The 25,169-nt window shown below is 49.4% G+C and overlaps 3 protein-coding genes across 7 annotated transcripts; all 3 read right to left on the bottom strand.

Annotated features, from left to right (window-relative positions):
- Positions 1–535: 535 nt before the first annotated feature.
- On the bottom strand, positions 536–6,326 carry LOC121299609 (tubulin alpha-1C chain-like). 2 transcript variants are annotated; one of them, XM_041227430.1, is made up of 5 exons: positions 6,155–6,326; positions 3,484–3,709; positions 2,555–2,703; positions 1,428–2,108; positions 536–985 (listed from the first exon to the last, which is right to left on the bottom strand). In XM_041227430.1, the coding sequence occupies exons 1-5, from the start codon at positions 6,155–6,157 to the stop codon at positions 692–694; spliced, it is 1,353 nt and encodes a 450-aa protein (XP_041083364.1). In that variant the 5' UTR covers positions 6,158–6,326; the 3' UTR covers positions 536–691. The 2 variants fall into 2 exon arrangements, with proteins under 2 accessions (XP_041083364.1, XP_041083365.1); XM_041227431.1 differs by lacking the exon at positions 3,484–3,709 and adding an exon at positions 3,215–3,437.
- A 210-nt stretch (positions 6,327–6,536) lies between these two features.
- Positions 6,537–12,375, bottom strand: LOC121299610 (guanine nucleotide exchange factor MSS4-like). 3 transcript variants are annotated; one of them, XM_041227434.1, is made up of 3 exons: positions 12,323–12,375; positions 10,186–10,386; positions 6,537–9,328 (listed from the first exon to the last, which is right to left on the bottom strand). In XM_041227434.1, the coding sequence occupies exons 2-3, from the start codon at positions 10,321–10,323 to the stop codon at positions 9,077–9,079; spliced, it is 390 nt and encodes a 129-aa protein (XP_041083368.1). In that variant the 5' UTR covers positions 10,324–10,386; positions 12,323–12,375; the 3' UTR covers positions 6,537–9,076. The 3 variants fall into 3 exon arrangements, with proteins under 3 accessions (XP_041083368.1, XP_041083367.1, XP_041083366.1); XM_041227433.1 differs by lacking the exon at positions 12,323–12,375 and adding an exon at positions 12,005–12,316; XM_041227432.1 differs by lacking the exon at positions 12,323–12,375 and adding an exon at positions 11,665–11,942.
- A 403-nt stretch (positions 12,376–12,778) lies between these two features.
- On the bottom strand, positions 12,779–23,501 carry LOC121300324 (kelch-like protein 12). 2 transcript variants are annotated; one of them, XM_041228854.1, is made up of 12 exons: positions 23,337–23,501; positions 22,429–22,684; positions 21,767–21,920; positions 21,261–21,478; positions 19,418–19,567; positions 19,179–19,293; positions 18,781–18,887; positions 18,264–18,459; positions 17,994–18,152; positions 17,242–17,340; positions 14,232–14,418; positions 12,779–13,621 (listed from the first exon to the last, which is right to left on the bottom strand). In XM_041228854.1, the coding sequence occupies exons 2-12, from the start codon at positions 22,609–22,611 to the stop codon at positions 13,495–13,497; spliced, it is 1,695 nt and encodes a 564-aa protein (XP_041084788.1). In that variant the 5' UTR covers positions 22,612–22,684; positions 23,337–23,501; the 3' UTR covers positions 12,779–13,494. The 2 variants fall into 2 exon arrangements, with proteins under 2 accessions (XP_041084788.1, XP_041084786.1); XM_041228852.1 differs by having other exon boundaries at positions 22,429–22,700; positions 23,337–23,497.
- Between the last annotated feature and the right edge of the window lie 1,668 nt (positions 23,502–25,169).

The raw sequence follows: 25,169 nt of genomic DNA, 5'->3' as shown, positions 1-25,169 counted from the left end.
ATTAGAATTAAATATTGAATTAACCTCCCACAGCCAAAAAATACGAGGAACTGCAATATTGTCAGTAGTTCGCAGGACCAGTACTAATGTTAATTAAGCTAGTTGTGAGTAAGAGCATTGATTTTAAAGCCTCAGCAAACAGCCCTTTCAAATGCATTCCTGGAGATGTTTACCTTTTTAACTTTGCAATTAAACGAACGACTTGTCACCATGCTAAGTGATTAACTACATCACCCACCTGCCATGTATAAAACCGACGTGCAGGGGGCAGTAGTTTAGTTTAGGGTGTGTGTGCAGGACAGGGAAGCAGGTGACAGACTGCAGTCACCGCAGCTTCAGAGCAGCGTTCCTCTCGCTGCACAACAGGACAGGAGCAGCAAAGTGACACCAGACTCTTTCTTGCTGTCAAGCCATCGCCAATCACAGAGGTTGCTACTATGTTGAAGATAGGAGGGGAGGGGGGTATTGTTTAAGGATTGTATCGGGGGAGCGTTGGGAGAATACAGGCAAGAAAAACAAATGCAGCACGCGCACACACAACAATGTTTTTTTTAATTAATTAAGCAGCTTGGAAAAAAATGGCAGGAAAACAGGTTCACAGTCGACAGTACATTGGAAAGAAACAGCGCTGCAGAAACCCCGACGGGACTCGCTGCAGGACAGCGCGCCCCTCTCTCTCTCTCTCTCTCGCTCAGTACTCGTCTCCGTCTTCATCTCCCTCAGTGGAGTCTGCTCCCACCTCCTCGTAGTCCTTCTCCAGCGCTGCCAGGTCCTCCCTGGCCTCGGAGAACTCCCCCTCCTCCATGCCCTCCCCCACGTACCAGTGCACGAAGGCCCGCTTGGCGTACATCAGATCGAACTTGTGGTTCAGCCGGGCCCAGGCCTCGGCGATGGCCGTGGTGTTGCTCAGCATGCACACAGCCCTCTGCACCTTGGCCAGGTCTGCCCCTGGGACCACAGTGGGGGGCTGGTAGTTGATTCCGACCTGGCAGGAGAGACAGCACCCCGTGAATGAAAACAGCAGGCTACATGTATGGGACACTCTGAATCTGGGATTCTTTCATTATTAAAATGATCGCAATGACTACACAGAAATCTCTCATGCTGCGAGTGCTGAATGTCATCTAATGTCTTTCAATTGATAAATTAATCTGAAATTGAAACGATGTAAACGTTAACAACGAGGACACCTTAGCACTTCTAACAAGTGTCTTCAAGCTGTTTTATTAGAGTAATTACCCGTGTGCCTGGAACAGTTCAGATAAGAGGCTCTAAATGCAAGTAGTCTGAACCCTAACCCTAAAATCTCCACATCTCATTAAAAACCTCAATACATGCCAAATGATTCCCTCTTCCACCCCTGGGCTGAACCTGGGTAGGACTGAAGGGAGTACAGCGCTGGCACAGCATGATCTTTGAAAGCCCACCTTGAATCCAGTGGGGCACCAGTCCACAAACTGGATGCTTCTCCTGGTCTTGATGGCTGCGATGGCCATGTTGACGTCTTTGGGCACCACGTCGCCGCGGTACAGCATGCAGCAGGCCATGTACTTGCCGTGGCGCGGGTCACACTTCACCATCTGGTTGGCGGGCTCGAAGCAGGCGTTGGTGATCTCGGACACGGACAGCTGCTCGTGGTACGCCTTCTCGGCTGAGATGATGGGGGCGTAGGTGACCAGGGGGAAGTGGATGCGGGGGTACGGCACCAGGTTGGTCTGGAACTCTGTGAGATCCACGTTGAGGGCCCCGTCGAAGCGCAGGGAGGCGGTGATGGACGAGACGATCTGCCCGATCAGCCGGTTGAGGTTGTTGTAGGACGGCCGCTCGATGTCCAGGTTGCGTCTGCAGATGTCGTAGATGGCCTCGTTGTCCACCATGAAGGCGCAGTCCGAGTGCTCCAGGGTGGTGTGGGTGGTCAGGATGGAGTTGTAGGGCTCCACCACAGCCGTGGAGATCTGGGGGGCCGGGTAGATGGCGAACTCCAGCTTGGACTTCTTGCCGTAGTCCACAGACAGGCGTTCCATCAGCAGGGAGGTGAAACCAGAACCGGTTCCACCTCCGAAGCTGTGGAAGATCAGGAAGCCCTGCAGCCCAGTGCACTGGTCAGACTGAAACACAGGAGATGGGAAACAAGTCAAGAAGGGGCGGGACCTGTAACCCCTTCTATTCCCTCTGCAACACGCATGCTGCACAGGAACACGCCTACACTGAAAGTGAACACGCGGTGTCAGCTGGTTGGGATTGCATGCGATCTACAAAAACATGATTCAATCAATTAATTCTGCACTCAGATAAACTCGATCAAACCTCTCATATCATAGCAGGTATGCAATCCCACTTTATTGACATCACCATTGCTTTCATCTCTGCTTGCAAGTGTGGATTCCAAAGCCTCACGCATACTTGAACAGGAGTGTCAGTTAACATTAATAAAACCGGCATTTTACAATACTGTATATAAAAAAACTAGTAAAAACAGAGCCAGGCTTAAAACAATCCTGATCTGGAATATGAACACGCAGAACAGTCGCACCCTTGCAGTCATGTTGCTCACCAGTTTCCTGACTCGCTCCAGCACCAGATCTATAATCTCTTTTCCCACAGTGTAATGGCCCCTGGCATAGTTGTTAGCAGCATCCTCTTTGCCGGTGATCAGCTGTTCCGGGTGGAAAAGCTGCCTGTAGGGTCCCGTCCTGATCTCGTCTTTAAAAACAAAGACAAGCATTAGCAAAACAAGAAGTGTCCCACAGCATCGAACTACAGAGCAAATCAAGCGGGGCATTCCAGCTAAGAGCACCTCCTCTGGAGAGGTGTCTGCAGGTGCACCCTGCCTGCGATTTCCTCCGTTTCCAGATGTTCAAGGTCTTCCTGGTTTAATACCCCATGCTGTGCGCACGTTGAAGATTCTCCGTTTCTTACTCTTCCAGCTTTTGAATTGTGGGGAGGCATATTATCGTGGCGCTGTGCACTGAAGCCCCCCAGATACCTGTGCAACACCGATATGCTTCCCCACCTCCAAGATCCATTTTTTGCCAGGACAGTTAAGCATGGAAATAATGGTCCTGGTCATTGTGAACACACACAATAGGCTTCTTTTTTGCTACAGCAGACCAAGAGGCTTGTCTTGAATTCCCCGGCTCTGGACAAGCGAGAGGAAACCTACGCTTCATGTTGCATGACGTCTCTCCCTGCAAACTCCAGAACGTCAACTTACCAATGACGGGGGGCTCCAGGTCGACAAACACGGCGCGAGGCACGTGCCTCCCTGAGCCCGTGTCACAGAAGAAAGTGCTAAACGAGTCGTCGCTGCCGCCCGCGGTCTGGTCCCCCGGCATATTGCCATCTGGTTGAATGCCATGCTCCAGGCAATACAGTTCCCAGCATGCATTGCCAATCTGCACACCCGCTTGACCGACGTGGATTGAGATGCACTCGCGCTGCACATGTGCAGAAAGAGAGAAAACAATTAGCTCATGTCCTTACCGACCACGGTGGGCTCTAGGTCCACGAATATAGCTCTTGGGACATGCCGGCCCGAACTGCCCGCGCTGAAAAAGGTATGCAGGGAGTCTCCAGGGAAGCCGGCTTTCTCGTTATCCGACGGAATCACCCCGTCTGGCTGCACCCCATGCTCCATGCAAAAGAGCTCCCAGCAGGCATTGCCCATCTGGACTCCTGCCTGGCCCACGTGGATGGAGATGCACTCGCGCTACAGGTGGATATAAAACACATTGCCGTGACAGCCAGGGGCACAGGAGAGGAGGCTTCCTGGGGAAGAAGGGTTAGTCATTGGTTACAACAGAGCCACGTGGTACTGTAGCACACAGCCTCAGACAAGTGCCAATGAGGGCAGCCTCATGTGAAAGTAGCTCTGAATATCTACACTTTCGGTGGCCCTCTTACCCGTGTGCTAATTGTTACTGTACTACTGGATTTGTTTAGTGATAGCTTTACTAATAGTCTCTGTAGCGTGGATTCACGCAAGCTAAAACATGCCTCTGAACTGAAGCTTGGCTGGGCTGCTCCACTCCAGTTTCTCTGGGCAGGGCTGCTCAGACTGTGAGGTTTGAAAGAGTCAACATGCAAATCATGTATTTACATGTATGTAAAGAGAGAGAGACAGACACAGACAGACACTGCTTCATCTGTTGGCTGCAATGGCTTGTGAAGCTTGAGAGGCAGCTGTTGACCTCGCTCACATGGCTTCCTAGTGGCTCGTTTTACTGCCTCTCAATGAAAGGCTCTCGACTGCAAACTGTCGCGAAAAAAGGAGAAGCTATAAAAGCAAGCTGTTTAAAACCAGGACGCTTCCCTTTAGTGCTTTGGTCAAGGTTGCCTGGGTGAGAGACAGGCAGACAGAAAGCCGCGTACTAGCACCGCTTTCAAAGAGGAGCTTCTGGAGAAACAGGGGTGCGGGGCTCAAAGAGAGGGGCTTCTTTCTGCCGGTTCAAACTGCTGGTTTCATAAGAGATGTGGAGCTGCAGTCTCTGGGTACGGGCTGCCAGGCACACTGCCAACTGCACTGGGGGGGAGATTAGGCAACACCGGAAAGGGCTTAGCAGAGCACACTAATGCGGAAGAGACAGGAGCTCTCACTGCTAGCACAAGGGCGTTGGTTCAGTGCCCAGGACACAAGCGGTGCTGTGAAATATTGCACTGGCTTCATTTTACTACAAAGAAGTTCAAAGACACTGCCACACACAAACAATTCGTGACCCGCTGGAGCCTGGCTCGGCAGGGACCGTTCACATGAGAACTGGCTCACTGTCTTAAACAGGGGGGGGGGTACAAAACCATGCTGCTGCCCATCGATTACAATAAAAACGCCGCCCCTTTAAATAGATACAGAGACTGGGCGGTTATCATTTAGATTAAACCTTTATTATAATACCCTATATAAAACAGCATGCAAGGTCGCTTCAAAGATCGAAGTCAAGCACGCCCCGATCTGCAAAACCGCATGACGCGTTCTTCCAGAACAATTCCGTCCTGCGTGCGCGCCGCTGTTCACGTACAAAGTGCGCACACGTCATTGTGAGCGGCAAGTGTCAGTCATCCGTGCGCTAAAAACGTGACGTAACCCGAGAAGGGCTGGATGAAACGACAACGACATGCAACTAACGATTAAAACAACCAGCCAGCGGCACTGCTATAAAAATAAAAATTAATAACTGCGCGCACACGCACTGAAACGAAGCGGTCGTGTTTTGTTTCCATCTGCGCCACCGAAAGGTTTGCTGTAACTGCTGGTTAACTTAGCACTGAAAGTGCAAAATGTACTGACCTACAGACAGTTAGGCAGAACTGTGCGTCCCAATGCGACACCCTCTTATTTATTTACTATTTTATCAATAAACGTTTCGGTTTAAATAATTTGATGCGTCTTAACCGCGCCCCCGCCCGCAGATGTGCGTGTCGATGCAAGCGCTGTACCGCGACCCGTCCGAGGTGGGGGGGTCCGGGCATCCGGAGAGAGGGGGTGAGGTAATACCCGGGCGCTCCCTAGCCAACTGCTAACGCAGACAGAAAGAAAAACACGCTGCAGGACTTAAAATCGACACCACAAACGCAAGCTGTGGCTAGCGAATAAATAAATAAATAAATAAACACACAAATATTTAGTGCGACTGCTGACTGATTGGCAGTGTTCACCCACAGGCAGGCCACGCCACGCGTGGAAACTCTCTGCGTGCAAGGGCTCAGTCTCCCGGATAGACTCCTCACATTCCCAAAGAGGGCTCGCAAGCTTAGCAAACACCTTCTCAATGGAAAGAGATCGCCAAACACGAGGGGGCTGCATGCACAAATACACGGAGGGGAAGCGAAATGAAAGTGCGTAGTGACAGAAACAAAATGAGCGCCACACTCCTCTGCGCACACCAGGAATGCGCAACTCAAACCCCGGACCAGCCCCGCTCCAACTGCACTGACCGCGGAAGACGCGTCTTTAAATAAAGAAGGGTGTGAATAGCATTTCTTACTGGAAAGTTAATGGTAAAACGCCCGCATGTCGTTGTAGTGCAGAATGTAACAGTGTGATGAATGGTGAAGGTATTTCCCCCAGGCAAGGCAGGACACTGTACCACACAAAAGGCGCGTTTTGTAAAGTATCGGACATGCATGAATCTCACAATAAAAACTGCAAAACACTCACCATGCTGTATGAGGTTCACTGCACAGCCACGAATCAAGTCAGACAGAGTAACAACTAGCTGATTAGAGAGAGTTTTCTAAGCTAAAGCTTTTTGTTCTTTTCTTTCTTTCTTTTCTCAGCTACGTTGACTTTAGACGCGTAACGGATCTCCGCCAACACAGCAATACTTCAAAACTTTCAAAACTTGCCTTTATATCGGGAGGAAAAACTGCGTCTGAAGTCTTCCCATTTGACAAGGGAGCCCGCCTACTGTGATTGGTGGAGAGCGAATGTGACTGCCCGCCCTGCCGCTGCTATTGGTCAAACAGACAAAGAGAAGCCAGCCGAAGCCGCTATTGGCTGGCTGCTGTTTTGCAGTCCCCCGTGTCGCAGTCGGTGTGGGGCCGGTTTGAGAGCTGGAATGACTTTGGAAAAGTTGTTGTTTTGTTTTTTTTAAACACACTCTCGTGTAATGGCATTTACAATCATACCCTAATCTTTTTCTTGTAAACGCGTTAGCGGTGTATTTGGTTTTAACAGACCTGTCTGCAGTGGCTGGGTGAGGGGGGGTGCTGTGGAATCCACACCCACAAAGAGCGAAGGGAGGTTCAAAAAACTCATTCCAAACTTTAAATGCAGCGATACGTTGGGGGGAAAACAAAGTAGCCAATCACATGACATTATTTTATTTATTTATTTTTTTTAGATTTCATACAAACGTGTTGCGCAATAAACGCGTTGGAACAAAGAGACCCGGGGCTTCTCAAACCCAGCGCTGGTGCTGTCGGTGCTACTCAATCAAGCCTTTACTTATCCAGACGTGCCGACTAATTTAAACAGGCTGGCATGTCTGTGCATCAAGCCCGCACTGTGTGTGTGTGTGTGTGTGCGCCTCACCAGGGACCCCAGTCTAAACCACACGCAAGATCATCTGCGGATCGGCTTCCTCGCAGTACAGGAATCGCGCACCGGAGCCAAGGCGCGGCGCGTCACTGTGCGCTCCAGACTCGCAGAGCGGCTTCTGAAAGCATCCTGAGCGAGTCATAAAGAGTTTAATCACGTCCAACTGAGTATGAAACAGAGAAAAAACTAAACAAAGCCCCTTTGAAAAAAAAATACTCTGCCAGCAAAGTTTGTAAAAGGCGGCTAGATGTAAGCGCTGCCTGGTTCTCGCGTCCTGTGCGCCGCGCCTGCTGCTCCGCCCCGGGGCTCTCGCTGCACACTCTGGCGACTGCGATCAATACGGCTTGATTCTGGGTGACGCTGGGGGATAACTTCAGCCCTGCGAACTCATTTTCATTGTATTCAAGGTAAAAGACGAGAGGGCTATTGGATTAAAATGCCAGTTTAAAATGAAACATTTTTTGCCACTCCTTGCTCTTTGTAATTTAAAATGACTTGGCCTGCGCACACACCTCTGAAAAATAACATCTAAACACGCTGCAGGTGGTTTGAAGGCAAGGCAAGTGGCAAGTTTGAATAGTTACACTGGTGGAAGAAATAGTTTTTTTGTAGTCCCTAAATTTATTATAATTATATATCAAAATGAAGTGATGAGCCTCCAGCTCCAATGACAGGCAGGCTTGTAAAGCAATCTCGGTACTGCTCTGGTTACTGTAATCTTTAAAACGCTGTTCTCTCAAAACCGCCGCTGTTTTTCCCGATTCTGTTCTGTATCAGTCTGCTCTGCTCCACATTCCTCCCAGTGCAAACCCATTCTCGCTTTCACTTACCATGAACGGTCACTCGGTCCAGCCTGATCGCAACGCGTTCCCAGTTCAAATTTACTGCCCACTGGCTCTCTCTTCCAAATAAACTACCAGAACATTAAAACGGCGCGGAGCCCCGTTGTATAAATACCCCGTTTCCAGCGAAGCAGCAGCGGGGGTATGTTTGCACTGCAGAGTACAACAGAAAACAATCAACAGCGCCTTGATAAAAGACACGAAATAACACAGCAGTGAAACTGAGGTAAATAACCCGGGCTTTCTTTCAAATAACCAAGTAGTTTGTTTCTATCACCCGTAGCACATGGATACACAACACAGCTTGCTTCCAACTTGAGGTACGCAATATGCTGAAATTTGTTTTTGGAGAAAGCATACTCCCTTTTAAGGTGGCGGTGTTTGCCTTTTTATTTATGGTGCAGCACCACCTGGTGGTCAGCTGTTGTAAACAGGCTATTCATTTCTAAAGAGGATTTCAAATCTTTGTGCAAACGCTAACGGCTGCTTTCACAGAGGAGCACTAATCCTGGACCTCCTCGTGTTACCTCGGGTCAGGGAGTCCGAGATTGAAAGACTCTGAGCTAAACCGGGGCAATGCAAGGCTGTCAAGCCTGAGATTAATGCTAATCTTGCTCTGTGAAACCAGTCAAAGGAGAATCTGTGTAAGCCAGCCTGATATCAGTGCCAGTCTTCAGCCTGATCCCTGTTAATATTCCTCTCACGGCCGGTTTCACAGACCCGTCGGCACAAGGCACGGCAGTGCATGACAGTGCTGCTGCCCCTCGCACTGAATGGATGTTGTAGGTAGTTCAGCTAGGGTTGTACACACACCCGCTGGAAGTGCGTTCAGTTACTCTAAAATGTAACTTATCAAATTCTTTACAGGCGTTTGTTAAAGTTTATTTTAGTACTGCTACAACATTAGCTTGTGAAGCCGACTACAGTTTCAAATGAGTTACAGGAAATTCCAACCTCCCCCACGTGAACCACCTCGCTGCTCCGTGTAACCTCCACACAACAAAGACAAACACAGACGAACACAACAACAGATCATGTCCCAGAAATGACATAGGAGCAGTGAGCAAATCTCCCGGCACACGTTACACTCGCACACTGTGGCAGCGGGATGACGGGTTTGAGCGTCACACAGTCCATGTGCAGTGCTGAAAGGCTGGTGGATGCACCGTGTGTGATCTCTGCAGGGCTGCGCTCCCCGTCACTCGTGCTTCACTCGATCCAGAGCCACGTAGAAGCTCTTCTTGTCGTCCAGGCAGTGCCAGCCGATGGGCCCCACCTCGCAGTCCGCACAGATCAGGTATTTGATGTTGCCCACGTCTTTGGTGAAGCCCACGTTCTCGAAGGTGTACATGTCGTCCACCAGCCAGTGATCCTTCAGCTGCTCTCCAGACACAGAGCCCTCGCCACAGCTGCCCGGCGTGGTCTTCTTCTTCATCGCGGGGAGGAACAGCTTGGAGAGGAACGGCAAAGAACAAAACTCACTTTCTTAAAGCAGGCGCTCTGGCAGAAATCACGCTGTTGGAAGTACTTCTACACCTGCCTCTGGTAACACGCTCTCCGACAGAGAGAGACACGCTATCAGTACGCTCTGTTACTCCACACAGAGCCCTGGCTAACTCATCACCTTGGTGTCTCTGAACTGAGAACAGATGGCTCAACTCGCCACTAAAACTGATATTACAACGCTAGCAAGAGACAGGCATTGGATAGACAGGATGTTTTAACCCTTTCATTAGCAAGCACTCTGCGAGCACCGGGAGGTACTCCCATGCATTTCCTATGCATGCAGAAAGCAACAGAACATTAGTTCATTCTTCAATGGTTACTGCACAGTGCAGACTGCTAGCACATTAAACACAGGATTAGAAATACATCTAGGGTGTTGCCCCAGCCCCAGCTAAATACTAATGCAGGATTTCAATCAATTAAAACAAACCCACTTTTAAATATCAGAGCCGAAATTTTATTTCATGAAAACGTAAATTTAAAAGCATCACTTGGTTTGGAGAGAAGGGCTGTTTTTTTCGTATTAGTTACTGTATCTGCGAATGCATTTTACACACGTTTAAAAATAAACCGCTGGTTTCCCTGGCTGTAGCCGACCGTATAGAAGTGTGAGCCATTCCATGTTTTTTTCTAAATAAATGGATCAAATTAGGTTCTCGTTTTAAATAATCTCGACAATGACTCAATCACATTGAGTGAATCTGCAATGCAATAGGCGTTTTGAAGTTCGCACCAGTATTAATGGAAACACACACACGTCCATTACAACTCCACCCAGCCGAACGGAGGTAGTCGGTGTACCTCTTTCTCCGCAAACAAAGCCATGCCCGGGCATAGCACCTTGGACCCACATCTTTGGCACAGCACCGTTTTCGTGTTCTTCCCGTCCTCGGATACCAGCCCGGACCGGTCCACTTCGATTAGCGCCGCGCCTTCCATGTCTCTCCCTTGAGCAGCGAGATAGTGCAAGCTGCCCCGCCTTGCTTTTCCAGATAGATCACTCTGAGAGAAAACGAGAACACCATGAGCGTCTTTCATTTGCAGTATGATTACAACAGCACGAGCGTCTTTCATTTGCAGTATGATTGAGCGTCTTTCATTTGCAGTATGATTACAACAGCACGAGCGTCTTTCATTTGCAGTATGATTACAACAGCACGAGCGTCTTTCATTTGCAGTATGATTGCAACAGCACGAGCGTCTTTCATTTGCAGTATGATTGCAACAGCACGAGCGTCTTTCATTTGCAGTATGATTACAACAGCACGAGCGTCTTTCATTTGCAGTATGATTACAACAGCACGAGCGTCTTTCATTTGCAGTATGATTACAACAGCACGAGCGTCTTTCATTTGCAGTATGATTACAACAGCACGAGCGTCTTTCATTTGCAGTATGATTACAACAGCACGAGCGTCTTTCATTTGCAGTGATGTCTTTCATTACAACAGCACGAGCGTCTTTCATTTGCAGTATGATTACAACAGCACGAGCGTCTTTCATTTGCAGTATGATTACAACAGCACGAGCGTCTTTCATTTGCAGTATGATTACAACAGCACGAGCGTCTTTCATTTGCAGTATGATTACAACAGCACGAGCGTCTTTCATTTGCAGTATGATTACAACAGCACGAGCGTCTTTCATTTGCAGTATGATTACAACAGCACGAGCGTCTTTCATTTGCAGTATGATTACAACAGCACGAGCGTCTTTCATTTGCAGTATGATTACAACAGCACGAGCGTCTTTCATTTGCAGTATGATTACAACAGCACGAGCGTCTTTCATTTGCAGTATGATTACAACAGCACGAGCGTCTTTCATTTGCAGTATGATTACAACAGCACGAGCGTCTTTCATTTGCAGTATGATTACAACAGCACGAGCGTCTTTCATTTGCAGTATGATTACAACAGCACGAGCGTCTTTCATTTGCAGTATGATTACAACAGCACGAGCGTCTTTCATTTGCAGTATGATTACAACAGCACGAGCGTCTTTCATTTGCAGTATGATTACAACAGCACGAGCGTCTTTCATTTGCAGTATGATTGCAACAGCACGAGCGTCTTTCATTTGCAGTATGATTACAACAGCACGAGCGTCTTTCATTTGCAGTATGATTGCAACAGCACGAGCGTCTTTCATTTGCAGTATGATTACAACAGCATGAGCGTCTTTCATTTGCAGTATGATTACACCAGCATGAGCGTCTTTCATTTGCAGTATGATTACACCCCGCGTTCATGCGCTTGGTTTTGAATGCTGTGTTTCTACCTTCCTGCGAGGCTTGGAGTCACCCTGCTGCGCTCCCCTGACGTGTCTATTGCACACTCTATCTCTCGCCCGTCTGTGAACGTATCTGCTACCTGTAAATAATATTTAGTTTAAACAAAAGACCCCCTCAATTAGCCCCGGGATCCCCCGCGGTACAGGAGACTAGCAGCGGCGCTGCTCCGCGTCACCAAAGCGAGGTGCACCGCCCAGCCACTGTGCGCTCCGACCAGAAACAATGCAGGCTCGCATCAACAGTTCCGGTTAGCATCAAGAAAATCTACAAACCAAGAAAAAAAAAAGCTTCACTTTCTGAAAATCTATTTATCTCTTACGACCTTACGTTGCTTTAACAGACTTGAACGAAGACCTTCACGAACAGTTGAATTGGGCGAATCCAGCAGGCGGGCGACAGCACCTGCGCTTGTGCTGGGCGGCTCTGCTACGGCACGGCTGATGTCGGAGGCAGCTTCGGCTGGGGTCGGTGGTCTGCCGCTACGAGGCTTATCACAAGTGCAACCCGTTTCCTCAAATTTTTTGACGAGCTTGTGAACAGCAACTCTTGAACACGGCCCGCTGCGGATGCTGTGCACTCGCCGGTATTCCCGGAGAGCTGCCTCGGCATTGCTTCCTGTGCTGTAAAAAAACTTGAGCAGTTCACCTCTCTGCACAGCTGTGAGCTTCATACTGCGAGCGACACAACCATGTACACTCACAGTCCTGCAGTGTGGAAATACACAGCAGCAACCGCAGCGGCGCCCCCTCGGGACAGAAATTATATTATCAATAATAATAATATCATCATCATCAACATTATAGCTTGCGGATAACATTTATAACCTCCTTCTGCTGCAAGTGGCAGCAGGCAGCTTGTAGATTAAGCTTGTTTCCCTGCAGCTTAAAATACATTAACAATACATACAAATCAAGCAAAGAACACAAACCTCTTGAGCTCACTGATAAAGGGGCCAGTGATAATGGAAGAAATGGCTCACCCCTTTAACACATTCCATCAGTGCGAGTGTCTCCACAATGCAAGGTGCTGCAATCACACTCGATACAAAAACAAACCAGAACCCACTCCCCAAACCGTGTGAAACTCACATTCACCTTTTACTGGGGTTTCATGTCTTTATTGTTTGAATAATTTCACATTAGGATCACCTTAGAACTGGCATGTAAAAACATCACTAGCATACACAGACAAATCAAAATCTGGATTTACAGACATAAACCACGATATAAAAAAAAACACAACAACATAACGCTGACATTGAATTCCCCTTCAGTGAAGAACTCATTGAATCTACTGAATCTTCATTGAAATGATGGACACTGCTATTGGACGGCTGTTTGTGACAATGCAATGCCAATGCAACGGCAATGCAACGCTAATGTGACGCACATTTCTCACAACCGATTCTAAGTAGCTGACAATGTCAAGGCTTTGTGAGAGTCCAGGTCAGGGATGTACAGATGCTGCTTCACCAGTAAAATATTGCACATAAACCACCTCCATCTCTGTGAGCAGCACCGCGTGGTTCACACACAGAAGAACATGCATGCATGATCACAGAACGAGTCACAGAATCATTTAATATTAAAAGAAAATACAAACCCTACCTCTGGATGCCATCCTACCCCCCTAAAATAAAACAGATCAGTCTCTCTCTTTTCACTAGAGGGTTCATCTCCCTCAGCGTGCCAGTTAGGACTGTGTTACTGGATGACACTGCACTAAAGAAGCAAACTAAGGTTCTATCAGGCACCCCCGCCCCGAGTACAGCTCTGCCCCCATGCATCAGCCCTTCTCTGTCTGGTGCTGACTGGAGCTCACTTCTCCCGAAGCACACAGACTCCAGCGTCACAGCGCTGGGTTCCCATTGACGTCACCACTTCCCAGCTGTCGATAACAGGATCGTAGCATTCGATGCTGTTGAGGAGGGAGTTCCCATCATATCTGTAAATATACATACAAAAAATAAAGTGTTGGAAGTTAATATACAATTAGCAAAAAAAACAGCCAGGCTTTCAATGTAGAGGTGGAACTGAAAGAAACCAAGCCGGTCAGTTTAATGAATCTAAACCATTGTACAGCACTGGAGAACCACCCCAGTCTGCATCAAACATCTATAGCTGCGTCTATAGATCAAATCAACCCTGAATGGACATGTTTCTGCTAATGCACTGAGCAAAAACATTATCCCAACTTGAGTCAGACAAAGCAATGCATTATCCCTTTCACCCCCCTCCACAGCTTAGGAATGATCCAGGGAAAGGGAAGGTTAAACATCAAAGCAAATCACAATTCTGTATTAAAAAAGAAAGACACTGCAGAAAACGCAGGAGGACGTAGAGGCTGTGGGTTCAGAGCAGACAGCAGCATGCAAATCCCTTTCACATCAGCAGGGAAGAATGTATTCTTAACACCAGGCTTTGTCTGGCAATGCTTTTATTTTGGTGCTGGTGCACACAGCACCTGCTGTGGGTAGCCGGTTACAGAAGCAGCCAGGGAAAGTCAATGAAGATGTATTCAATCTGAAAACATGCAGAAGATTGCGTCTCTTTACCCTGCGATTGCATAGAGCCTCCCTCGCAGCACAGTCGCACCCACGTAGCACCGTGGCGTGGTCATGCTGGTGACTGTCGTCCACATGTCAGCGCGGATGTTATAGGATTCTACCGAGGCCAGGTGAGCTGTTCCATCAAACCCACCGACAACGTAGACGTGGTCGTTCAGCAATGCCACTCCGGCCCCTGCAAACATTACACTGATTCAGCAATGCCACTCCGACCAGCCCCCGCAAACATTACACTGATTCAGCAATGCCACTCCGACCAGCCCCCGCAAACATTACACTGATTCAGCAATGCCACTCCGACCAGCCCCCGCAAACATTACACTGATTCAGCAATGCCACTCCGACCAGCCCCCGCAAACATTACACTGATTCAGCAATGCCATCCGACCAGCCCCCCACTCTGATTCAGCAATGCCACTCCGACCAGCCCCCGCAAACATTACACTGATTCAGCAATGCCACTCCGGCCCCCGCAAACATTACACTGATTCAGCAATGCCACTCCGACCAGCCCCCGCAAACATTACACTGATTCAGCAATGCCACTCCGACCAGCCCCCGCAAACATTACACTGATTCAGCAATGCCGCAACATTACACGATTCAGCAATGCCACTCCGACCCCCCGCAAACATTACACTGATTCAGCAATGCCACTCCGACCAGCCCCCGCAAACATTACACTGATTCAGCAATGCCAAGCCCCCGCAAACATTACACTGATTCAGCAATGCCACTCCGACCAGCCCCCGCAAACATTACACTGATTCAGCAATGCCACTCCGACCAGCATTACACTGATTCAGCAATGCCACTCCCACCAGCCCCCGCAATCATTACACTGATTCAGCAATGCCACTCCGACCAGCCCCCGCAAACATTACACTGATTCAGCAATGCCACTCCGACCAGCCCCCGCAAGCATTACACTGATTCAGCAATGCCACTCCGACCAGCCCCCGCAACATTACACTGATTCAGCAATGCCACTCCGACCAGCCCCCGCAAACATTACACTGATTCAGCAATGCCACTCCGACCAGCCCCCGCAAACATTACACTGATTCAGCAATGCCACTCCGCAATGCCACTCCGAGCCCCCGCAAACATTACACTGATTCAGCAATGCCACTCCGACCAGCCCCCGCAAACATTACACTGATTCAGCAATGCCACTCCGACCATGCCACTCCGCCATTACACTGATTCAGCAATGCCACTCCGACCAGCCCCCGCAAGCATTACACTGATTCAGCAATGCCACTCCGACCAGCCCCCGCAAACATTACACTGATTCAGCAATGCCACTCCGACCAGCCCCCGCAATTCAGCAATGCCACTCCCGACCAGCCCCCGCATTACACTGATTCAGCAATGCCACTCCGACCAGCCCCCGCATTACACTGATTCAGCAATGCCACTCCGACCAGCCCCCGCAAACATTACACTGATTCAGCAATGCCACTCCGACCAGCCCCCGCAAACATTACACTGATTCAGCAATGCCACTCCGACCAGCCCCCGCAAACATTACACTGATTCAGCAATGCCACTCCGACCAGCCCCCGCAATCATTACACTGATTCAGCAATGCCACTCCGACCACCAGCCCCCGCAAACATTACACTGATTCAGCAATGCCACTCCGACCAGCCCCCGCAAACATTACACTGATTCAGCAATGCCACTCCGACCAGCCCCCGCCATTACACTGATTCAGCAATGCCACTCCGACCAGCCCCCGCAAACATTACACTGATTCAGCAATCCGACCAGCCCCCGCAATCATTACACCACTCCAAACATTACACTGACCATGCCACTCCGACCAGCCCCCGCAAACATTACACTGATTCAGCAATGCCACTCCGACCAGCCCCCGCAAACATTACACTGATTCAGCAATGCCACTCCGACCAGCCCCCGCCATTACACTGATTCAGCAATGCCACTCCGACCAGCCCCCGCAAACATTACACTGATTCAGCAATGCCACTCCGACCAGCCCCCGCAAGCATTACACTGATTCAGCAATGCCACTCCGACCAGCCCCCGCAAACATTACACTGATTCAGCAATGCCACTCCGACCCCCGCATTACACTGATTCAGCAATGCCACTCCGACCAGCCCCCGCAAACATTACACTGATTCAGCAATAGCCCCCGCACATTACACTGATTCAGCAATGCCACTCCGACCAGCCCCCGCAAACATTACACTGATTCAGCAATGCCACTCCGACCAGCCCCCGCAAACATTACACTGATTCAGCAATGCCACTCCGACCAGCCCCCGCAATCATTACACTGATTCAGCAATGCCACTCCGACCAGCCCCCGCAAACATTACACTGATTCAGCAATGCCACTCCGACCAGCCCCCGCAAACATTACACTGATTCAGCAATGCCACTCCGACCAGCCCCCGCAAACTCCGACCAGCCCCCGCAAACATTACACTGATTCAGCAATGCCACTCCGACCAGCCCCCGCAAACATTACACTGATTCAGCAATGCCACTCCGACCAGCCCCCGCAAACATTACACTGATTCAGCAATGCCACTCCGACCAGCCCCCGCAAACATTACACTGATTCAGCAATGCCACTCCGACCAGCCCCCGCAAACATTACACTGATTCAGCAATGCCACTCCGACCAGCCCCCGCAAACATTACACTGATTCAGCAATGCCACTCCGACCAGCCCCCGCAAGCATTACACTGATTCAGCAATGCCACTCCGACCCCCGCAAACATTACACTGATCTGACCCCTGGATATAAGAATTAGTGTTCATCTTCAGTTATTACTCAATTTCACAGCCCTGGTTTAAATCCAATTCCAGTTTGTCAGAATCAACAGCATTACTTTTCATGTAAAGATGTATCTTAATGCTGCATGACTGCATCATATTCATGTAGCCCGAGAGGAGTCGCACCCACTGTCCTCATTAGCACATATTGCTCCAACACACATCTCTCTGAAGCACACTGACCTGACCGCTTGGTAGCCATCGGTGTGACGCTTGTCCAGTGTCCTGTGTGGGGGTCGTACCTCTCTACTGAGCTTAAAATATTCAGCCCATCATACCCACCTAGAAGAGACAGACAGTTCATTAAGAATTCGCAATCCATCTACATTCCTTTAGATCAAACATGCGCCAGGCTGATTGACTTTGGCATGTCTTTATCCAGCTGTGAGGAAGCTCTATTTGTACTAAATAAAACAGAGCTGGACACACAGATAGAGCGAACGAACTCGACGCGCATTTCGACCATCACAGTGACACACGTGGTACTGCATGTAATGGTGTTTGAAACGTGAAGACAAGAGGGACCAGTCTCTTTAGGGTGCAGGTATCCCACCCTGGCATCAGAAAGAGACACTAGAGAATTCGGGATTGACCCAAACCCATTACAAACAGGGCGTGTTCACTTTCTTTTGTTGTTGGTGACCCGAGTCAGGGGTCCAGCCCTGTTCTTCAATTCCAAATTCCAATTCCCTTTTAATCAAATTGCAAAGCCGCCAGTATTCTGTTAATGAGCTTCTCGCTGTGGCAACAAAATTACTCAAAATTGAAGTCACTGCTTGTTAGTCAAGTAAACTGGCTTCAAATGAAAATGAAATTGAACAATCACAGCAGTGAAGAAGTCAACAAAAACATCCTTCAAAAGGAACTGGAATTGAGCACTGACTTTCAGAAGGAATTGGAAATTGAAAAGAACCGAAACCCTGCCGGTGACTGACCGAGACAGTAGATAAGTCCATTGGCTACAACAAGGCCGGCTCCTTCTCTGGCAGTCTGCATATCCCCTAGCATGCTCCACTGGTCTATATTGGGGTCGTATCTCTCCATACTGGTGTGCCGCCGGCTTCCATCAAACCCCCCTGCCACATAGATCATATCTGCGGACAGAAGAAGAAAGAGCCTGAAGTCACAAGACTGGGTACAGACTGTAACAGCACTAACGCTCTTCCACTTGCATCAGCACCCTGTGGGTATTGCTGGTTCAGTACCTCCGAGCGTGGTGGCTCCAGCCAGGCCTCTCCGCACGTTCATGGGAGCCACGGAATACCACACGCCGTCCTCGTCCGCGGTGTAATCGAGGCACTCCACCGAGCTGAGACGAGAGCGCCCGTCATACCCCCCGATAACGTACACGCGGTCGTTCAGGGACACGGTGGCGACGTACCTCCTCTTGCGTGTGATGCTCTGATTAAAAACAAACGACACGCAACACTGCGACGCGAGACAGAGCATGCTGTGTGTGACGATGCTCGAACACTTGTTACCTCCAGTTTGCACTTCTCTCCCTGATAGCGAGTGTATTTGCACATTCACCTGATCCTATTAAAAATCCTTTGTTGTTCTATTATAAGGAGATACTGACGCAACACAGAACCCCTTGCCCTGGTTTACAGGGACTGAAACCTTGACTTCTTATTATTTATATTACAATCCCTACACTGACCAGGACAGGAACAGCACCAGAGCCTCTCAGAAAGCCAAGGCGTGAAACAGAATCGTACTCACAGGCAGAAAACTCCACGCCTGCGTTTTGGGGTCGTATTTTTCTACAATGTCAATAGGGGACTGCTGACTGCCGAAGCCTCCGATCACCAGCAGGACTTCATTAGCTCCTGGGAGGGGCAGGGTTAAAAAAACAGTTTAACAACAGAAAAAACAGTTTAGTTTTGGGCCAGTCGTAACACACATTAACCCAGGGATGGGAATAAGACTCTTACCGCATAGCAGTTTCACCCGCTCCAGGTTTTACTAGCAGCTAGCTGAGCCACATAGGTAACAGGCTCAGGTGTGTATTTTTTAATAGTATCAGCCTGCTATGCAACGGGAGTCTCCTTTCCATCCCCCTTACCTATCAAGCTGAAGAAAACCCCGTGGACACGGTCTCTGGATGAAGCCCCACTCACCCAGCCGAGCTCTGGTCCTCGGCCCCTGCATCTGGCTCCTCAGCTCAGGCCTCAGGTGGAACTTCTTGGCTTCGTCCACGAGGTCTCTGCACTGCAGGCTGCATCGAATCAATGGCTGAAACAGCAGATTGGGAGCATGCTGAGGCCCCTTTAACGGGTAGATACACGACGGGCAGTTAAAGCACAATCTGAATGAAAATGAAGAGAGCTGCCTGGGGCGCGAGGGTCAGCCTGCATACCTCGGAGTCGATGACGTCAGTGATGTATCTCGGGGTGAGGAGCGGCATGCGGACGTACTGCAGCATGTCCGAGAGGAACGGCTCCCTCTCCTTCTCACAGTGCTTCACCCAGTTCACCACCGCTTCAAACACAGGCTCTTCAGAGTCCACCTGCACAAGCACAAGGAGACAGGCTTTATACAGAGCTGGGGGGCTCTGATCAGACAGCAGTGCTGTTAATCTGTGCTTCACACAGAGCTGGGGGGCTCTGATCAGACAGCAGTGCTGTTAATCTGTGCTTCACACAGAGCTGGGGGGCTCTGATCAGACAGCAGTGCTGTTAATCTGTGCTTCACACAGAGCTGGGGGGCTCTGATCAGACAGCAGTGCTGTTAATCTGTGCTTCACACAGAGCTGGGGGCTCTGATCAGACAGCAGTGCTGTTAATCTGTGCTTCACACAGAGCTGGGGGGCTCTGACAATAAGGAATTGTAAAAGACTAACTCCCTGACATGAATGTTTTACGCTCAAATTAATATTTACAAAGACAAAGGCGTGTTTCAGTAAAGCACATTCAAGGAGATCCTACAGTTAAACTAGCAGAAGGGTTCCCACCTATTTCACGACCACCTTCTTGTTCCTGTACAGAAGAGGCCCGTGCGTGGAGGAGCTCAATGCACACTCTGTCTGAAACACCGAGGAGCTCAATGCACACGCTGTCTGAAACACCGAGGAGCTCAATGCACACGCTGTCTGAAACACCGAGGAGCTCAATGCACACGCTGTCTGAAACACCGAGGAGCTCAATGCACACGCTGTCTGAAACACCGAGGAGCTCAATGCACACGCTGTCTGAAACACCGAGGAGCTCAATGCACACGCTGTCTGAAACACCGAGGAGCTCAATGCACACGCTGTCTGAAACACCGAGGAGCTCAATGCACACGCTGTCTGAAACACCGAGGAGCTCAATGCACACGCTGTCTGAAACACCGAGGAGCTCAATGCACACGCTGTCTGAAACACCGAGGAGCTCAATGCTCACATGCTGAAACACCGAGGAGCTCAATGCACACGCTGTCTGAAACACCGAGGAGCTCAATGCACACGCTGTCTGAAACACCGAGGAGCTCAATGCACACGGTGTCTGAAACACCGAGGAGCTCAATGCACACGCTGTCTGAAACACCGAGGAGCTCAATGCACACGCTGTCTGAAACACCGAGGAGCTCAATGCACACGCTGTCTGAAACACCGAGGAGCTCAATGCACACGCTGTCTGAAACACCGAGGAGCTCAATGCACACGCTGTCTGAAACACCGAGGAGCTCAATGCACACGCTGTCTGAAACACCGAGGAGCTCAATCTGAAACACCGAGGAGCTCAATGCACACGCTGTCTGAAACACCGAGGAGCTCAATGCACACGCTGTCTGAAACACCGAGGAGCTCAATGCACACGCTGTCTGAAACACCGAGGAGCTCAATGCACACGCTGTCTGAAACACCGAGGAGCTCAATGCACACGCTGTCTGAAACACCGAGGAGCTCAATGCACACGCTGTCTGAAACACCGAGGAGCTCAATGCACACGCTGTCTGAAACACCGAGGAGCTCAAGGCACACGCTGTCTGAAACACCGAGGAGCTCAATGCACACGCTGTCTGAAACACCGAGGAGCTCAATGCACACGCTGTCTGAAACACCGAGGAGCTCAATGCACACGCTGTCTGAAACACCGAGGAGCTCAATGCACACGCTGTCTGAAACACCGAGGAGCTCAATGCACACGCTGTCTGAAACACCGAGGAGCTCAATGCACACGCTGTCTGAAACACAGAGGAGCCCGTGGGGTGCTCTGTACCTGAATCTCATCACACTTGAGGAGTTTTTCCACTTCTTCCTGGCTCAGCAGCATGAATTCCTCGTGCTGCACCACATCCGGGAAGTTCTTCTGGCTGAACACCTCGGCAGCCTGCATGAGATCCACGCAGTTGTGCGTTTCTGCGAAGTCGCGGATCCCAAGGCAGTTCGAGGGGTCTAGCTGGCTCTCTAAGAATTCACAGCACGCCTGCTTCACACCTACAACAGCCAATCAACATTGCATGCAGGTTAGTGATTTAGATCGTCACTTTATTTTCAGCATTGTTCGAAAGACAAACCAAAAGAATACACCTTATTATCACTGAAAACTAGTGGGAGGCGCCTGCGCCCAGCATGAGGGTGCTAATATTAGGATGGGACACTCTGAAATGTGTTTCTTAGGCACAAGGAGTCAAAAAGTGAATAATTTTGTATTGCTTGTAATTACTTCCCTCTCCTCAGATTCCTGATCATTCAAGAGAAACAAACCCACACGTTGAGGGTTACCTTTCAGCTGTAACAAACACGCTGCAGGCAGCAGCTCTTGCACATTCTCCACAGTGACGTGCACAGTCTCTGTATATACGAAATCCAGCAGGATTTCCATTGTGGCAGCAGTAAGGCCTTGGATATCAACGAAAGGTTTCCCCTTTTCTGAAAGCTGAACATGAGAACAGTCAGTACTCTTCTGTGAAAAGGCAACATGGAATCGTTTTCAAACCAATGACAAGGTTGGGAAATGCATGCAGAGAGTTTTTAAGACTGGATTAGTAGCCTAGGAAGCCTAACTAGGAATGTTAGCCCTGTATATCTGCACAGTGTTTTCCTGGTGGTTACACATTTACCACAGCTGAAGCATTACTTCAGCATGCCTCCCTATTCTTTCCCATGCTTCTTTACACTGTGATATGATTTACTGTGCTACACTATAAAGGCTATTATGCCGTTCAGTTTAAATGGAACAGAGAATCGCGAAATAGGGCGACAAATCAGGAAGAGACAGGAGACTTATATTTCATTCTAATTTGAGGATGGCCTCTGGATTTATATAAGTAAGCACTGCTCCACTTTTCACATCAAGTCTGATGAGACACCAGTCATCACATTGTGCAGACCCCAGCTCCTGAGACAGGCTTTACTCGACATGCAAGACCCAGCTGGCGGGCTACCTCACTGGTGAACATGGCACAGAAATAGTCACTGCAAGCGGCCAGGACGATGCGGTGAGCCGGGAAGTCCAGGCTCTCCACTTTCAGAGTGATGTCGCACAGCGTGTTGCTCTTCCTCAAGGAGTTCATGGCGTTCAGGATGGTCTTGGCGTGTGAGTTGGTCATGATGTCTTTAGGGGCCATTGCGAGGAACAGGGACAGAGGGCACAGTGACCCCCTCCCCCCCACGCCCCTCCGAAACAGCAAAGAGGAAGGACTGCAGAGAGAACATGCTGAAAATGAGCAAATAACAGAAGTGACTTGAACATTACCAACAGCACCCTGTATGCTTCCAGTCACATCTAACTGTCCATATAAACCACACACACATATATCGCCATCCTAAATTAGACCCGTAAGGATGTATGCGATCTCTACAATGTGGCATGCAAGTGTCCAGTAGTGTTGCCTCTCGTTGCCTGGGGTGACGCGTAGTCTAATATAAACAGGCTGTAGCCAGGGTAACCACACCTGACAAACCCCGATGTTTTCCTAATGAAAGGGATTGCTCAGGCTGGCAGGAGTCCGTTTAAACAGGTGCACAATGCGCTTCTGACACGGCGTGCTTTTGTTTTCTTTTTAAATTACTGTCATATTTCTTGAAACTAGGTGACAGGAAGTTCTACAACTCTCCAGAAATTCAAATGTCCGCAATCTCTGCGGGGCAATGCAGTAACTGTTTTAAATAAAATAAAAACAGCTTTTTACATTTTAACCCTTTATTTATCTGCGCGACCATACCCGGCGCTCAGAGTCAGAGCCACCTCGTTCCAGACGCTGTGTTCATAATAATTTGTATTTACTTAGATATTTAATTGGTACTCAATATCACAAACACAGTGCTTTACATTTAAAAGCGGTGCATTTACCAGCGGGCTCCTGCTGCTGCTGCAAACGAAAGGCTCCGGCGGATTGGGACACCAGCCGGCTGAAGCGCTTCAAAGCCCGGCGAGTCGAGGGCTGCCAGTCCCAGGCTCTCCCCCGCGGCCCTGCGCAACCCGGGACCCCGGTAATGTGAAGTGACCGAGGGGATTAATCACTTTTATAACAGTAATACCCTAGCCGGGGTATCGTCTCCCCTCGATCGGGGGTAATAACCCTCTCACTGCAGGCGAGCCCAAAAAACACAGAGCCGTGCCGGCGTGACGCGCACGCAGCGCCGTGACGCCCGCGCGTCTATCCGAGGGCTGGCCGCTAGGGGGCGTGCTGCCGGGCTGTTTTGCACAGGGATGAATGCAGATGAAATGCTGCGTGCTTTAATTACACAGAGCCCTAATGCACCCCGTCTCAGCAGATCTACTGAAATGCTGCGTGCTTTAATTACACAGAGCCCTAATGCACCCCGTCTCAGCAGATCTACTGAAATGCTGCGTGCTTTAATTACACAGAGCCCTAATGCACCCCGTCTCAGCAGATCTACTGAAATGCTGCGTGCTTTAATTACACAGAGCCCTAATGCAGCGTGTCTCAGCAGATCTACTGAAATGCTGTGTGCTTTAATTACACAGAGCCCTAATGCAGCGCGTCTCAGCAGATCTACTGAAATGCTGCGTGCTTTAATTACACAGAGCCCTAATGCACCGTGTCTCAGCAGATCTACTGAAATGCTGCGTGCTTTAATTACACAGAGCCCTAATGCAGCGCGTCTCAGCAGATCTACTGAAATGCTGTGTGCTTTAATTACACAGAGCCCTAATGCACCCCGTCTCAGCAGATCTACTGAAATGCTGCGTGCTTTAATTACACAGAGCCCTAATGCACCGTGTCTCAGCAGATCTACTGAAATGCTGCGTGCTTTAATTACACAGAGCCCTAATGCAGCGCGTCTCAGCAGATCTACTGAAATGCTGCGTGCTTTAATTACACAGAGCCCTAATGCACCCCGTCTCAGCAGATCTACTGAAATGCTGCGTGCTTTAATTACACAGAGCCCTAATGCACCCCGTCTCAGCAGATCTACTGAAATGCTGCGTGCTTTAATTACACAGAGCCCTAATGCACCGTGTCTCAGCAGATCTACTGAAATGCTGCGTGCTTTAATTACACAGAGCCCTAATGCACCCCGTCTCAGCAGATCTACTGAAATGCTGCGTGCTTTAATTACACAGAGCCCTAATGCACCCCGTCTCAGCAGATCTACTGAAATGCTGCGTGCTTTAATTACACAGAGCCCTAATGCACCCCGTCTCAGCAGATCTACTGAAATGCTGCGTGCTTTAATTACACAGAGCCCTAATGCAGCGCGTCTCAGCAGATCTACTGAAATGCTACGTGCTTTAATTACACAGAGCCCTAATGCACCCCGTCTCAGCAGATCTACTGAAATGCTACGTGCTTTAATTACACAGAGCCCTAATGCACCCCGTCTCAGCAGATCTACTGAAATGCTGCGTGCTTTAATTACACAGAGCCCTAATGCACCCCGTCTCAGCAGATCTACTGAAATGCTGCGTGCTTTAATTACACAGAGCCCTAATGCACCCCGTCTCAGCAGATCTACTGAAATGCTGCGTGCTTTAATTACACAGAGCCCTAATGCAGCGCGTCTCAGCAGATCTACTGAAATGCTGCGTGCTTTAATTACACAGAGCCCTAATGCAGCGTGTCTCAGCAGATCTACTGAAATGCTGCGTGCTTTAATTACACAGAGCCCTAATGCAGCCCGTCTCAGCAGATCTACTGAAATGCTACGTGCTTTAATT

The sequence above is a fragment of the Polyodon spathula genome, chromosome 25, assembly GCF_017654505.1.
Source record: "Polyodon spathula isolate WHYD16114869_AA chromosome 25, ASM1765450v1, whole genome shotgun sequence".
Lineage (NCBI taxonomy): Eukaryota > Metazoa > Chordata > Actinopteri > Acipenseriformes > Polyodontidae > Polyodon > Polyodon spathula.
Note: the sequence above shows the minus strand (reverse complement) of the source record. Positions and strands in the feature narration are given on the sequence as shown.

What these genes read in the sequence shown, in the direction of transcription:
- LOC121299609 (XM_041227430.1), bottom strand. An exon ending in CCTAGAGCCCACCGTGGTCG is followed by an intron (nt 2,704 to 3,483) that starts GTAAGGACATGA and finishes TTGTTTTTAAAG; the next exon opens with ACGAGATCAGGACGGGACCC. An exon ending in GGTGCCCCACTGGATTCAAG is followed by an intron (nt 986 to 1,427) that starts GTGGGCTTTCAA and finishes CTCTCCTGCCAG; the next exon opens with GTCGGAATCAACTACCAGCC.
- LOC121299610 (XM_041227434.1), bottom strand. Translation starts at nt 10,323, where the DNA reads ATGGAAGGCGCGGCGCTAATCGAAGTGGACCGGTCCGGGCTGGTATCC. An exon ending in CTTTGTTTGCGGAGAAAGAG is followed by an intron (nt 9,329 to 10,185) that starts GTACACCGACTA and finishes TTCCTCTCCAAG; the next exon opens with CTGTTCCTCCCCGCGATGAA.
- LOC121300324 (XM_041228854.1), bottom strand. Translation starts at nt 22,611, where the DNA reads ATGGCCCCTAAAGACATCATGACCAACTCACACGCCAAGACCATCCTG. An exon ending in GTGCCATGTTCACCAGTGAG is followed by an intron (nt 21,921 to 22,428) that starts GTAGCCCGCCAG and finishes TCTCATGTTCAG; the next exon opens with CTTTCAGAAAAGGGGAAACC. An exon ending in TGGACTTATCTACTGTCTCG is followed by an intron (nt 17,341 to 17,993) that starts GTCAGTCACCGG and finishes TGTCTCTTCTAG; the next exon opens with GTGGGTATGATGGGCTGAAT.